Source organism: Nematostella vectensis, chromosome 2 (genome assembly GCF_932526225.1).
Source record: "Nematostella vectensis chromosome 2, jaNemVect1.1, whole genome shotgun sequence".
Lineage (NCBI taxonomy): Eukaryota > Metazoa > Cnidaria > Anthozoa > Actiniaria > Edwardsiidae > Nematostella > Nematostella vectensis.
In genome coordinates, this window is record NC_064035.1 from 9,488,252 (window position 1) to 9,503,329 (window position 15,078).

At 42.6% G+C, this 15,078-nt stretch overlaps 1 protein-coding gene across 4 annotated transcripts in view; it reads left to right on the forward strand.

Moving 5' to 3' along the window:
- LOC116604314 (sodium channel protein type 11 subunit alpha) overlaps positions 1 to 14,862 on the forward strand; it is a 31,435-nt gene extending 16,573 nt beyond the window's left edge. For 2 of the 4 annotated variants that reach the window (XM_048723942.1, XM_048723943.1), the window contains 19 exons: positions 303 to 407; positions 1,351 to 1,414; positions 3,373 to 3,452; positions 3,969 to 4,083; positions 4,164 to 4,232; positions 4,524 to 4,619; positions 7,116 to 7,163; positions 7,876 to 7,905; positions 8,243 to 8,401; positions 8,780 to 8,831; positions 9,131 to 9,252; positions 9,319 to 9,407; positions 9,921 to 9,942; positions 10,095 to 10,166; positions 10,538 to 10,615; positions 10,751 to 10,785; positions 11,364 to 11,401; positions 11,585 to 11,733; positions 12,232 to 14,862. In XM_048723942.1, coding sequence (XP_048579899.1) covers positions 303 to 407; positions 1,351 to 1,414; positions 3,373 to 3,452; positions 3,969 to 4,083; positions 4,164 to 4,232; positions 4,524 to 4,619; positions 7,116 to 7,163; positions 7,876 to 7,905; positions 8,243 to 8,401; positions 8,780 to 8,831; positions 9,131 to 9,252; positions 9,319 to 9,407; positions 9,921 to 9,942; positions 10,095 to 10,166; positions 10,538 to 10,615; positions 10,751 to 10,785; positions 11,364 to 11,401; positions 11,585 to 11,733; positions 12,232 to 12,738 — 1,930 coding nt within the window. In that variant the 3' untranslated portion in view covers positions 12,739 to 14,862. The remainder of the gene's footprint in view (positions 1 to 302; positions 408 to 1,350; positions 1,415 to 3,372; positions 3,453 to 3,968; positions 4,084 to 4,163; positions 4,233 to 4,523; positions 4,620 to 7,115; positions 7,164 to 7,875; positions 7,906 to 8,242; positions 8,402 to 8,779; positions 8,832 to 9,130; positions 9,253 to 9,318; positions 9,408 to 9,920; positions 9,943 to 10,094; positions 10,167 to 10,537; positions 10,616 to 10,750; positions 10,786 to 11,363; positions 11,402 to 11,584; positions 11,734 to 12,231) is intronic. The other 2 variants (XR_007307050.1, XM_048723944.1) reach the window with 2 other exon arrangements.
- The last annotated feature ends 216 nt before the right edge of the window (positions 14,863 to 15,078 follow it).

Consider the following 15,078-nt stretch of genomic DNA (forward strand, 5'->3'; position numbering starts at 1 on the left):
CCCCCGTAATGGCGGACCTCATGTATATTCTGTTTGTTATACTGTAAGTATCCCATTAAACAACAACACGCTCTTGAATAAGCAAGCATTAATACGAGTCGCCCCCGTAATGGCGGACCTCATACGACTTACGTCTGACCACGGAATACAGTTTAGATCGAAATCGTCGGAACCGGGAATCGAACTTGGAAACGTGGGGGAAGAGGCACAGGCGTTACAGAGCGACGCTCTGCCAACTGCACTCAGCCCTACTTATAATAATCGTAGTCTCTTTGCTGACCATGCTTTCTTTATCCTTGTAGGTACTTGTTCGCGGCTGTTGGTATGGAGGTGTTCCACGATTTCCCTAGCAGCAGCGAGGGACACATGTATTTGCCCGAGTGTGGACTGGGATTCCAGACATTTTGGTAATATATACGGGGCTTTCAGACATTTTGGTAATACATACGGGGCTTTCAGACATTTTAGTAATACATACGGGGCTTTCAGACATTTTGGTAATACATACGGGGCTTTCAGACATTTTGGAAATACATACGGGGCTTTCAGGCATTTTGGTAATACATACGGGCCTTTCAGACATTTTGGTAATACATACGGGGCTTTCAGACATTTTGGTAATACATACGGGGCTTTCAGACATTTTGGTAATACATACGGGGCTTTCAGACATTTTGGTAATACATACGGGGCTTTCAGACATTTTGGTAATACATACGGGGCTTTCAGACATTTTGGTAATACATACGGGGCTTTCAGACATTTTGGTAATACATACGGGGCTTTCAGACATTTTGGTAATACATACGGGGCTTTCAGACATTTTGGTAATACATACGGGGCTTTCAGACATTTTGGTAATACATACGGGGCTTTCAGACATTTAGGTAATACATACGGGGCTTTCAGACATTTTGGAAATACATACGGGGCTTTCAGACATTTTGGTAATACAAACGGGTTTTCAGATATATTTGTAATACATACGGGGTTTTCAGACATTTTGGTAAATACATACGGGGCTTTCCGATATTTTAAGATTTGGTAGGATTTTTATATGACTTTTTTGTAAAGTGTCATTTAAATTGTTAGCTTTCGTCACAGCGTTCATAAATAGCGCTGGAGTAGTCAAGGAAAAAAACATTTCGGCCCCACGGTATTAGTATTTTGAATAGTGAAAATCAGTCTGCAAGGGATTGAGAGCCATTGCTCAAAATCGTATTTTTTTTACTATCTCTTCGCAGTGTGCATGGCGTAAGGTTTCAAGCGGTTATCCAACTTGTAAATGGTGTGTTATCTATAACAACAAGTACGGATTATCTGATATCAACTCATTCTCTCATATCCTAGGTGCGCTTGCATGATCCTGTTTCAAATGGTGACGACCAGCAACTGGCATGAAATCATGAATTCGGTAGGGAAACGCGAATGTTTACAAATACTAATTGCAGAAGAAAAAAAGACGATGGAGAGAGGAACGCAAGAAAATCACGGTGTGTTAACCACCTCGTATATGGTGTGTTATCCACCTTGTATATGGTGTGTTATCCAACTTGTATATGGTGTGTTATCTACCTTGTACGGTGTGTTACCCACCTTGTACGTTTACCCTACATTCACATGATCATGTTTAAAGAAATGTCATTCTGATGAGCGTTTATGCTACGTTCACTTGATCATGTCCAAAGAGGTGCCATTCTGGTGAGCGTTTACGCTACGTTCACATGATCATGTTCAAAGAAGTGCCATTCTGGTGAGCGTTTACGCTACGTTCACATAATCATGTTCAAAGAAGTGCCATTCTGATGAGCGTTTATGCTACGTTCACTTGATCATGTCCAAAGAGGTGCCATTCTGGTGAGCGTTTACGCTACGTTCACATGATCATGTTCAAAAAAGTGCCATTCTGGTGAGCGTTTACGCTACGTTCACATGATCATGTTCAAAGAAGTGCCATTCTGGTGAGCGTTTACGCAAAAAAATCACCTTTATTAGCCTTTCAATTTTTGTATGGTGCGTTAACCACCACATATATGGTATGTTATCCACCTTGTATATGGTGTGTTATCTACCTTGTACGGTGTGTTATCCACCTTGTACGGTGTGTTATCCATCTTGTATGGTGTGTTATCCACCTTGTACGGTGTGTTATCCATCTTATTTGGTGTGTTATCCACCTTGTATATGGTGTGTTATCCACCTTGTACGGTGTTCTATCCACCTTGTTTATGGTGTGTTATCCATCTTGTACGGTGTGTAATCCACCTTGTATATGGTGTGTTTCCATCTTGTACGGTGTGTTATCCACCTTGTACGGTGTTCTATCCACCTTGTTTATGGTGTGTTATCCATCTTGTACGGTGTGTTATCCACCTTGTATATGGTGTGTTTCCTTCTTGTACGGTGTGTTATCCACCTTGTACGGTGTTCTATCCACCTTGTTTATGGTGTGTTATCCATCTTGTACGGTGTGTTATCCACCTTGTATATGGTGGGTTTTCTTCTTGTACGGTGTGTTATCCACCTTGTACGGTTGTGTTTCCATGTGGGTGGGATCCGGACCCCTGAGACCCCCCTCTTCGTCACATGACCAGGGTGGGATCTGGCCCCTGGGACCCCCCTTCTTTGCCACATTTATATTCTTCTGGGCGGTGGTTTTCCTCTCGTTTTTCGTCTGCTTTGTTTTTCTCTATTTGTCCCTTTATTTTGACCTACTTGCAGCATTGCCTGCTACCTATTTCTGCTCATCAATCAAGCGCGTGTCAAGAGAGGTGGGTCCCAGGGGTCCGGATCCCACCCTGGTCATGTGACGAAGAGGGGGGTCCTAGGGGTCGGGACCCCACCCTAGTCATGTGACGAAGAGGGGGGTCCTAGGGGTCGGATCCCACCCTGGTCATGTGACGAAGAGGGGGGTCCTAGGGGTCCGGATCCCACCCTGGTCATGTGGCGAAGAGGGGGGTCCTAGGGGTCGGATCCCACCCTGGTCATGTGGAGTAAGTACGCAGCTGCTTTGTCTCCTATTATCTCTGTTCTACAAAGGAGTTCTTTTGTCTCTATTCTTCTCGTTCTTTGTGTCGAGGTGCGGATATTGTTCATTTGCCCAATCAAATTGCAGCTTGTAAGAGCTGCGTACTGACCCCTCATGTGACGAAACAAGAAAAGGTTTCTAGAAGGATCTAGTGACCTATAACAAGAGCAAATGATACCGATTTGAACTTAATTGATCCGTTGTTAATGAAGTACTCTTCTGGACCCCACCCTCCCTATTCCCCTAGACATGCCCCTGTCAATGTAACCGTGTGGCGTTTTTCCGTGTGGCGTTTTTCTGTTGTGCTGTGCTGCGAAGTTGAATGAATTAAATTAAATCACTAGGTTGTGGAGTCGACAAAGACATACTGGAGCAGCCTTTACTTTGTTTTCGCATACATCTTGGTCAACATGGTGGTGATGAAGTGAGTCGGAGACGTCAGGGTTTGCTGAGGGGGAGGGGGTAATCATACCCTGGGTACCAGAGCCTCCAGACTTCTCTCGTCCAGTGACACTCAGCCAAAAGCCGCTTTATTGTCACGCCATTTTGGCTGAGCGTCACTGGACGAGAGAAGCCTGGAGGCTCCGGTACCCAGGGTAGGCTTATCATAGGTATCATATTAAAATAGTGCAGTATCTGACCATGCTTCAATAAAAAAGGCCCGCTTTCTAGCGGTCAAGGGGGATCCCCCTCACCCCCTGCGTCCACCCCTAGCGCCACGCCTACAAGTCCACAATACCACCAATTTGGATCTCAACACTTTTTATATCAAATCACTTAATTTGCTGGTTCTCCTATGGAAGTCGTGTCGAGGAGTTACGAAGATACATAAGCGAGTAGATACGTTTATTTTCATTGAAGCATTAGAGCAGAACAAATGTTTAATTGAGCGTCCGGCTCTCAGACCCGTTATCAAAATTTAATTATTTTCCATTTTTAGCCTGTTTGTAGCTATCACCATCGAAGCATTTAACAAGCTCGCAACAAAGGAAGACGACCAGTTGCCCACCGGGATTGGAAGGCAATTGTCAGACCAGAGACCAGTCACCGCCAAGGTAATTCAACACGTGCACATACTTGTATCATTTGAACGTTGCTGATGCAATAGGCTAACAACATGTTTTTCATTATTTAGACATTTGTCCGAAAACAAGCTGTGAAGATGCTCCATGAAGTCGCGAATAGTATATTTGGAAGCACGAGGGTAAGTTTATGACGCTGCCCAGCACCCTTTTTTGGTTGATTTGACAATTATGTTGCGAATATAATACATGAATAATATAATATAATACATATGAGTAAATCATAGTATTTGGAGATTCCTTAATAAGAAATGACCCACTTTTTGGCGGCCAAGGGGGGCGCATCCTGCGCACCCCTCCACCCCATGCACGCGCCTGATGTACATCACTGTACTTTTATGGCCTGAAGAACCACCAAAGGGCCATAGAGACACAAAGCTTCCTTACTTCTCTTTTTTCTCTTTTGTTTCCAGGCTGAGCAGGTAGTAGGACGCAGGCAGTGCTTGGCAGCATCCTCAGGCACTCGTCGGCGGTCCACCACCAGAGGTGCTTCCCTCGCTGAAACCAAGGTTTACAAACAACTTTATGGTTGAACAACTCTACGCTACCGTTCCCTTTAAGCAACACTTCCCTAACATATACCTTAGTATTTAAACCTCGTCCTACTTTTATCCAAGTATCCTTGTCTCTCTAACCTACCCTGCATTACCCTACCTTACATTACTTTACTACATATCTACATTACCTCTAACTTACCCAGCATAGCCCTACAACATATCTGTATTACCTTTCTGCACTATCCTGCATTACCCGATCCTATCATTACCCTTCCATGCATAACCCTGCATTACCCCACCTATCCTGCGTTACCCGACCCTAGCATTACCCTTCCATGCATAACCCCTGCATTAACTTACCTACATAGTCCCACGACATATCTGTATTTCCTTTCTAACCTATCCTGCATTACCCTTCCTACATAGTCCTACAACATATCTGTATTACCTTTCTACCCTATCCTGCATTACCCTTCCTACATAGTCCTACAACATATCTGTATTACCTTTCTACTCTATCCTACATTACCCTAACTACATAGTCCTACAACATATCTGTATTACCTTTCTACCCTATCCTGCATTACCCTACCTACATGGTCCTACAACATATCTGTATTACCTTTCTACATTATCCTACATTACCCTAACTACATAGTCCTACAACATATCTGTATTACCTTTCTGCTGTATCCTACATTACCCTAACTACTTAGTCCCACAACATATCTGTATTACCTTTCTACCCTATCCTACATTACCCTAACTACATAGTCCTACAACATATCTGTATTACCTTTCTACCCTATCCTACATTACCCTAACTACATAGTCCTACAACATATCTGTATTACCTTTCTACTGTATCCTACATTACCCTAACTACATAGTCCCACAACATATCTGTATTACCTTTCTACCCTATCCTGCATAACCCTTCCTACATAGTCCTACAACATATCTGTATTACCTTTCTACTCTATCCTACATTACCCTAACTACATAGTCCCACAACATATCTGTATTACCTTTCTACCCTATCCTGCATTACCCTTCCTACATAGTCCTACAACATATCTGTATTACCTTTCTACCCTATCCTGCATTACCCTTCCTTCATAGTCCTACAACATATCTGTATTACCTTTCTACTCTATCCTACATTACCCTAACTACATAGTCCTACAACATATCTGTATTACCTTTCTACCCTATCCTGCATTACCCTACCTACATGGTCCTACAACATATCTGTATTACCTTTCTACATTATCCTACATTACCCTAACTACATAGTCCTACAACATATCTGTATTACCTTTCTACCCTATCCTACATTACCCTAACTACATAGTCCTACAACATATCTGTATTACCTTTCTACTGTATCCTACATTACCCTAACTACTTAGTCCCACAACATATCTGTATTACCTTTCTACCCTATCCTACATTACCCTAACTACATAGTCCTACAACATATCTGTATTACCTTTCTACCCTATCCTGCATTACCCTAACTACATAGTCCTACAACATATCTGTATTACCTTTCTACCCTATCCTACATTACCCTAACTACATAGTCCTACAACATATCTGTATTACCTTTCTACCCTATCCTGCATTACCCCAACTACATAGTCCTACAACATATCTGTATTGCCTTTTTACCCTATCCTACATTACCCTAACTTCATAGTCCTACAACATATCTGTATTACCTTTCTACTGTATCCTACATTACCCTAACTACATAGTCCCACAACATATCTGTATTACCTTTCTACCCTATCCTGCATAACCCTTCCTACATAGTCCTACAACATATCTGTATTACCTTTCTACTCTATCCTACATTACCCTAACTACATAGTCCTACAACATATCTGTATTACCTTTCTACCCTATCCTGCATTACCCTACCTACATAGTCCTACAACATATCTGTATTACCTTTCTACATTATCCTACATTACCCTAACTACATAGTCCCACAACATATCTGTATTACCTTTCTACCCTATCCTACATTACCCTAACTACATAGTCCTACAACATATCTGTATTACCTTTCTACCCTATCCTGCATTACCCTAACTACATAGTCCTACAACATACCTGTATTACCTTTCTACCCTATACTACCCTAACTACATAGTCCTACAACATATCTGTATTACCTTTCTACCCTATCCTGCATTACCCTAACTACATAGTCCTACAACATATCTGTATTACCTTTCTACCCTATCCTGCATTACCCTAACTACATAGTCCTACAACATATCTGTATTACCTTTCTACCATATCCTACATTACCCTAACTACATAGTCCTACAACATATCTGTATTACCTTACTACCCTATCCAGCATTACCCTCCCTACATAGTCCTACGACATATCTGCGTTACCGACGCCCTACCCTACATTACTCAACTAAATACCTGCTATCATCTAAACCCACCTACCCGCTTACGAGAGACTCGTATGTCCTGATATTTTAGCACAATAACGATGCTCTCAAGAAGAATCGAGAAAAGGAGAAAACAGAGGTGAGAACCATCTAAAAAACGCAGATAACTCAAACTGACGCCTTCTTAAATGAAAGCGCCATTTACGCGTATAACTCTGAATAAGAACCACTCTCAAATTATGGCCGCATCACACGCTGAATATGTCACAGAGATTCAATGAGCGCCACCCTCAGATCGACGCCGCAATACACACCACGATACTCGGATTCCTATGAATGATCGCTACCTTTAACGCTGCACCACACAGCCTGCGCAGCAAACCCAAAGTGTTGGGAAAGAAGAAAGACGGAGACGAGGCGCGCGCGCAAGGGAGAGGGAAGGATGAGGGAGCTCCCTTTTCCTATACATTCTCTTCATCCTTCTCTCCAGGCGCGCGGGGTCTCCCCCTCATGTTCCCCAGCCCTTTGCGCTTGCTACGCAGGCTATGCATTACACTGAAATAGATACCTTTGAATAAACTTACATATCAAAATTATCACATGCGTACCTGAAGATTCATTGCGTAATGTCTTAAAATATTTTTAAAAATTCTGTTTCAAGTTACCTACGGGTACAAATGCATAAAGCAAATACTAGGTCAAGTGTCGAATTGTCATATTGTTAACTGTTGTTTCATTTCCTTGTCATACCGTGTTGTTCATCTCTGTGTCGTTTTATTAGTTGGCGTTTTTGTGCTGCTATGATTGACTAACTTCTTTGTATTTTCTACTTCCGGGTGTACCTGGGTTAGGAGGAACTAAACTCATATAAAGGAGATAAGGTATGACTGAATTGATTCACTTGTTATTACAAAACTCTCGCTTAAGATCTCAAAGATCACGCATTATTACCTACTTTATAGTGGTCAGTAACGAAAGATCACGCATTATTACCTACTTTATAGTGGTCAGTAACGAAAGATCACGCATTACTAACATAATAGTAGTCAGACACCTGAAGTGGGCGGCGCCAGGCGGGGTTGGGGATATCTCAGGGAGAATTATACATTTTCATTTCCATTGTACTTCCTACGCCTGAAAACAACCATGCATTCTAAAAGGGGGAAATTGAGCCTTTAAAATAATCCTTCTGATCGATATTTCTAATCTTTATACTAGCGCGAATATAAGCTGAAGAAAAAGATGAGAGCGAAGAAGAAAACCAAGCGCAAGCTGTCGCACATAGGCCAAAAAGTCCGCGTGGTAACGACCTTTCGAGCCAATGCGGCCTCTGATCTCGACCTCACGGTGGGGGATGAGGTGACAATCCTGAAAACAGTAAGTCCACACCTCAACACAAGGGGGTTATAATACTGTTATTGTACCGTGGTGTTGGCCTTTCGAGCGAATGCGTACGCTGATCTTCGGTAGACAATGAAATGACAATAGTGAACATGGCTTAACACAAGGGATACATACAATTTTACTTTCTTAACGAAACTACATATACAAGCCTGCTACACGCGCGCCTTCTAAAATTCGTAATTAATCGCTCAGCCAAACGTATGTTGAAACTAGTCTTTATGAGACAGTTTTGTTGAAAATCCACCCGCCCGCAAAGTAAGCTGGATCCTCGAGCATGTGTAACGTCATCCGTGGATTATTAGAGGAAACAAAGGAAAGAAAACACGCAAAGATTAGCTATATTTGTTTCAGACTGACAATTGGTGGCGAGGAGAATGCAAGAACAGAGTTGGCTGGTTTCCTGGTAGGTGCCCCTTCTGTATTGTGCCCTTTTCTAAGCTGTACTTGCCATCGCTTAGTTATCAGATTACAGGCCTATGCGCCTTATATGAAATTAAAAATCTCCAGTTATTATCTGTATTTTATTACAGTGTAATTCCGTAACCTTGATGTCTTTCTAAGGGGGTTAGCGAGACATTCTAATGATGAATGTGGCTATGTTATGAGATAGATTATTCTACCTGATATCGCCTTAGTTGTAGCTAAGTTATTATTAATAAATGTTCTATTTGTAATTCTTTGTTTTGTGGCCGTGATATTCAGCCTCCCACGTTGTCATGGGAACCATCAAGGCCGTGCCTGAATACCGCAAAGCCCAGATGCGAGGTGGCAGCGCGAGGCCTGGCGAGAGTCGCGTGGAGCAAGAAGATGCAAATTCAAATGTGGTAGTCACGTAATCTTCATTTATCTACTATTTATAAGATAATTGTTGATGATCCGACTTTTATTAGGTGATGGAAGTAACGACTCAACCACATGGACCACAAGAACCACATTCCTTCTTCAGGGAACGATCTTCAACTTTAGACAATCGACCACCGTAAGTAGCAGAAGCGTGTGCCTGGGTCTTTGGTAGCGCGCGATCGTAAGACATGACAAGACCATAAGTTGAACTGCCGTAAGTGTGAGTTGAATTGCTCTAAGGGTGAGATGAATTGCCGTAAGGGTGAGCTGAACTGCCTCAAGCGTGAGCTGAACTGCCGTAAGCGTAAGTTGAAATGTCATAAGCGTAAGTTGAAATGCCATAAGCGTAAGTTGAAATGCCATAAGCGTAAGTTGAAATATCATAAGCGTAAGTTGAAATGCCTCCACTATAAGCTGAACTAACGTAAGCGTCTGTTGAACAGCCTTAAGTGTGTGCTGAACAAGCGTAAGTTGAAATGTCATAAGCGTTAGTTGAAATGCCGTGAGAGTCAAGTTTCGTAAGCCGTAAGCTTCAGCGTGAACCACAGTATGTTTGATTATCGTGATTATAAGCGTTAAATTGCCCACTGGCGTGATCGTGTGTAACTCAGTACTCAACTCACAGTTTTTTCTGTTTTACTTTCGACAGAAGTTCACCCGTCAGGGGAAGGGTGAGTGTATTTTGTCTGATTAGCCCGTCAAGTTTATATGCCTCATCACAATAGTTGTGTTCGCATAAACAGAACTGACTGACTGACCTTTCTGATTGATGGTTTGGTTGATTGTCAAAGCTGACGCCATGTTATGATCCTTCTCCTTTCAGATCAAATTGAAAAAGTCTGGTGACTGGCGTAGAGATATCCATGGCGAAATGACAGTCATGAATGCAGAGGAGGTACAAACCCCCCCCCCCCCCCCACCCCCCCAACCTCTTCTTCTTAACACGCGGACTCTACAGATACAAATTGTATTGTATCTTTACAATGGCCGTAGGTAAGGGGAGAGGCAGCTGGCGGAGAATGAGTCGAAATCCAACAGTCCAATATAAATAGTGGATGGTCCCTGCTGAGTAGCCCCGCCTCTTCCATCTCTCCGTATGGGTGGATACCCAACCCCCCACCCCAATCCCCTAACCCTCTCTAACTTAACAGAATCACCACGAAGAAAAACTCATGCTTTCTTCAACTCCTAAGCTTGGCTTATTCTTAGCCATACACGCCCTTATTCTGAGACCCTAATGCTAACATGGTTTCATTGCGTTCACAGTTACGAGAGCTCAATAATATAATACGAGCCGAATTGCGGACTCCAAACGGGCGACCTCGGACACGCTCAAGAAATCTGGTAAGTCATAACAAAGATGTATAGCTGTTCTTAATTTAGAAAGGCTTATAGGTATGAGACCCGACCCAAAAGTATCCTCCACAAACAAATAGGTTTATACGATCGGTTAGCTTGTTCAACTGTATTCTTTTTCAGAGCGTTTTGAGCAGAGATAGTCGCGAATCCATTAGGTAAGTTCGCATTTTTTTGACCAAGAAACTCATGTTTACCTAGTAGAACAACAGAAAGACCTCAAGGGCCGGCGAGAGAGACCAAGCCAACAACGAAAGGCAGGGGATTGATCCGGTTATATAAATATTTATGCCAGCTATCTTGATGTCAGCTATGTAGACGTCAGCTATCTTGATGTCAGCTATGTTGATCTGTCAGCTATGTAGATGCAAGCTCTCTTGATGTCAGCTATGTAGATGCCAGCTATCTTGATGTCAGTTATGTTGATGTCAGCTATGTAGATGTCAGCTATCTTGATGTCAGCTAAGTTGATGTCAGCTATGTAGATGTCAGCTATCTTGATGTCAGCTATGTAGATGTCAGCTAACTTGATGTCAGCTATGTTGATCTGTCAGCTATGTAGATGCAAGCTCTCTTGATGTCAGCTATGTAGATGCAAGCTCTCTTGATGTCAGCTATGTTGATGTCAGCTATCTTGATGTCAGCTCTCTTGATGTCAGCTAAGTAGATGTCAGCTATGTCCAGGAACAATATGTTCCGTCATAAGCATGAGGAAATACGATTTTTTTTCCTGTAGGGGAGCGTTCGTAGAGGATGGTGATTACAACTCGCAAGGTAACCCGTGGCTATCCCTCTTGAAAGCCTTTCATGTTGTTTTAGAACACAACACATTTTTAAACCATCACCAATATATGTGCCATACGCAATCTTAACGTGTTGCAGAAACTGAAGAAACGCAAACCTTGAACACAATACATTGAATAAATTGTATACAATTATTGTTAATTTGCCGTGTAGGCCAGCCATCCCAGTTGGAGCCGATACCATATTCGGCAAGATATCACAAGCCCGCGAGTCCGAAAGGGCGTAACTCCGTAGAACCATTTGGTGGAAACCGCCCTCCGCGAAATTTACCGCATATCACACCAAAAGTACCCGCCGTAGAGGTACGTATATCACACCTAGCGTACCCGCCGTAGAGGTACGTATATCACACCCAGCGTACCCGCCGTAGAGGTACGTATATCACACCCAGTGTACTCGCCGTACAGGTACGTATATCACACCCAGCGTACCCGCCGTACAGGTACGTATATCACACCCAGCGTACCCGCCGTAGAGGTACGTATATCACACCCAGCCCACCCGCCGTAGAGGTACGTATATCACACCCAGCCCACCCGCCGTAGAGGTACGTATATCACACCCAGCCCATCCGCCGTAGAGGTACGTATATCACACCCAGCAGACCCGCCGTAGAGGTACGTATATCACACCCAGCCCACCCGCCGTACAGGTACGTATATCACACCCAGCGTACTCGCCGTACAGGTACGTATATCACACCAAGCAGACCCGCCGTAGAGGTACGTATATCACACCCAGTGTACTCGCCGTACAGGTACGTATATCACACCCAGCGTTTATATTTGTTTTGTTTATAGTTCGTTATTCCCGGGAGCCCCACACCACTGCCTAACTCGGATGACAAAACACCGGATGACAAGAAACTCAAGGTTAAAACTCCTTCTGTGGTGCATAAAATAAAAGGAAGAAAGCCAGAAAAGACGAATAACGGGGAGATGCCGGAATGGATGAAAAAGTTTGTCGAAGAAAAACAATTAACGGTTGGCGCAGATGTTAAACTGGATGAAGTGACTAATTGTAAAGGAGCACGCAGGTCTTCCTTGTCAACAACGAAAATGGGGACTGGAACAGGAACAAAAGGAAATGGAACGAAGTCCACCGGAACTGGAACTCTAAAAACCGGAACTGGGACAGTGAAATCACGTTCGACAGGAAGTATTCCCGGCGATGCAGAGTCAGGAAAGAAGGGTGTACCTAGTCTTAGTAACCTCCGTAAGAAAAGCACGGCTTCCATACCCAGGAAGGTCACTGAACACAGCCCAAAAGGCACTAGAGGTTTACGAAGAGAAAGTAAAGGTTACTGAATAGCACAATACCATCTAGTCGATCTAGAGACGTACAAAGAGAAGTAAAGACTACTGAATAGCCCAATACCATCTAGTCGATCTAGAGACGTACAAAGAGAAGTAAAGACTACTGAATAGCACAATACCATCTAGTCGATCTAGAGACGTACGAAGAGAAAGTAAAGACTACTGAATATCACAATACCATCTAGTCGATCTAGAGACGTACAAAGAGAAGTAAAGACTACTGAATAGCCCAATACCATCTAGTCGATCTAGAGACGTACAAAGAGAAGTAAAGACTACTGAATAGCACAATACCATCTAGTCGATCTAGAGACGTACAAAGAGAAAGTAAAGACTACTGAATAGCACAATACCATCTAGTCGATCTAGAGACGTACGAAGAGAAAGTAAAGACTACTGAATATCACAATACCATCTAGTCGATCTAGAGACGTACAAAGAGAAGTAAAGACTACTGAATAGCCCAATACCATCTAGTCGATTTAGAGACGTACAAAGAGAAGTAAAGACTCCTGAATAGCACAATACCATCTAGTCGATCTAGAGACGTACAAAGAGAAAGTAAAGACTACTGAATAGCACAATACCATCTAGTCGATCTAGAGACGTACGAAGAGAAGTAAAGACTGCTGAATAGCACAATACCATCTAGAGATGCGAGAAGAGAGAGAGGGAAGGTTATTAAGCAAAGCCCCAATTCCCTATGGCCTATAGGTTTATAATATTTAAGGGTATACCGATGACTTAAAGGCTAATTATATGAGGGGTGGGTCTAGCATATTTCTGAGGGAGGGTTTGACCTTAATGGGAGAGTGAAAAACTATTTCGTTACATTGACTTTCTGGCTCCCACGCGCTCGAATCTCTATCCTCTAAGGTTATATTATCATTAATATGCACATTGATTAGAGTATTTTGAATACATGCATCTTCCAAGAAGGAAATACTGTTTTATCCCCCTCCCTCTCCAACTACAGAAACTCGAACTCTAAATCCTTATATAACAAATCCGTCTAAATCTGACTCTAAACCTTATATGACCACCTGATGTCTTAAATGACAAGCGGACCACCGAATCGATTCCTTGGAAATGTCAAAAAAAAAAATAGAGTGGCAATTTCTAACTTACTTTTCGCTATTTCCAAGAAATCGGTTGGTTGTCCGCTTGTCCTATAAGACACCAAGTGGGTCTGAACTTATAAACGCAAAATGGAATGGTTTGCAAACTACAGTTTTTTTTTAGATTATGTACCAAACCCTCTAAATTCTATTTCATTTACACGTGCATCGCGCCTCGCCGATTAATAATACCTCATATTTATTTCAGAATTTGCAAACTAGAAGCATTGGTGATTATATTTTCCAAAGATCAAAGCGATCGCACGCTTTGATAAGGCTGATAATGGATTTTTGAAAATGATTACGCGCCCTGAATGAACCCGCCCTCCAAGACCCCGTCCCCACGTATCCGTTTTCGTTTGAAAACGCAACCTTTTTGATACGGCTACGGGTATCGTCCACACGGAAACGCGAAAACGGTGACCGAAAACGATCTCCAGAGTGGAACAAACTATACCCTTTCGGTGCCGTGGGGACGGACGAAAACGTAACCTTTCGAAAACGATGGCGTGATAACTCAGGTCCAGTCCACTTGACGCGCGAGTACGCATGCGCTGTAGAGCTTGTTATCGTTTTCGTATCGTTTTTGCGTTTTCGTGGGGACGGGTCGTGTCAAAATGAAAACGCTTCGTGTGGACGCGGATCTTTTTTGAAAACGAAACAAAAGGGTTGCGTTTTCATACGAAAACGGATACGTGGGGACAGGGTCTAAATCCGCTACTGAATTTGGAAGATGTACTTGTTTTCATCTTTTAGTTTTTATTGACTATCCAGAGTGGCTTATGAACAGCAAAGGAATTGTTCTGTTTTGAAAAAAAAAATGCTAATAGTTATTTCGTAACCTGTTTTTTTCTATTATAGAGTCACGTGCTCCCGAAACCATCCGTCCTTCAAATGTTAAGACTTTAGAAAACAAAATGGTAGCATTCTCATGTAAGAATATCTTTATCATGAAAATAGACTTGAATCTTGAATTTGTATTAAACGTGACGTCCTATTTTGGTTCTTTCTGCTTTGCGTGCGCCAAATGTTTTTAATATTCTTCTGTCACTATATCTTGAATTTATGGTCATACGATTAACGTTAGGCGATGCATATCAATGAACTTGGCATGTCAGGGGGCATGAAGAGTTCTTATTCTGTGGTTACTCAGGAAATAGCAGATCTCTATTCGTAGGGAATAGAACACCCGCCTTTACAGGCTAGGATCTTT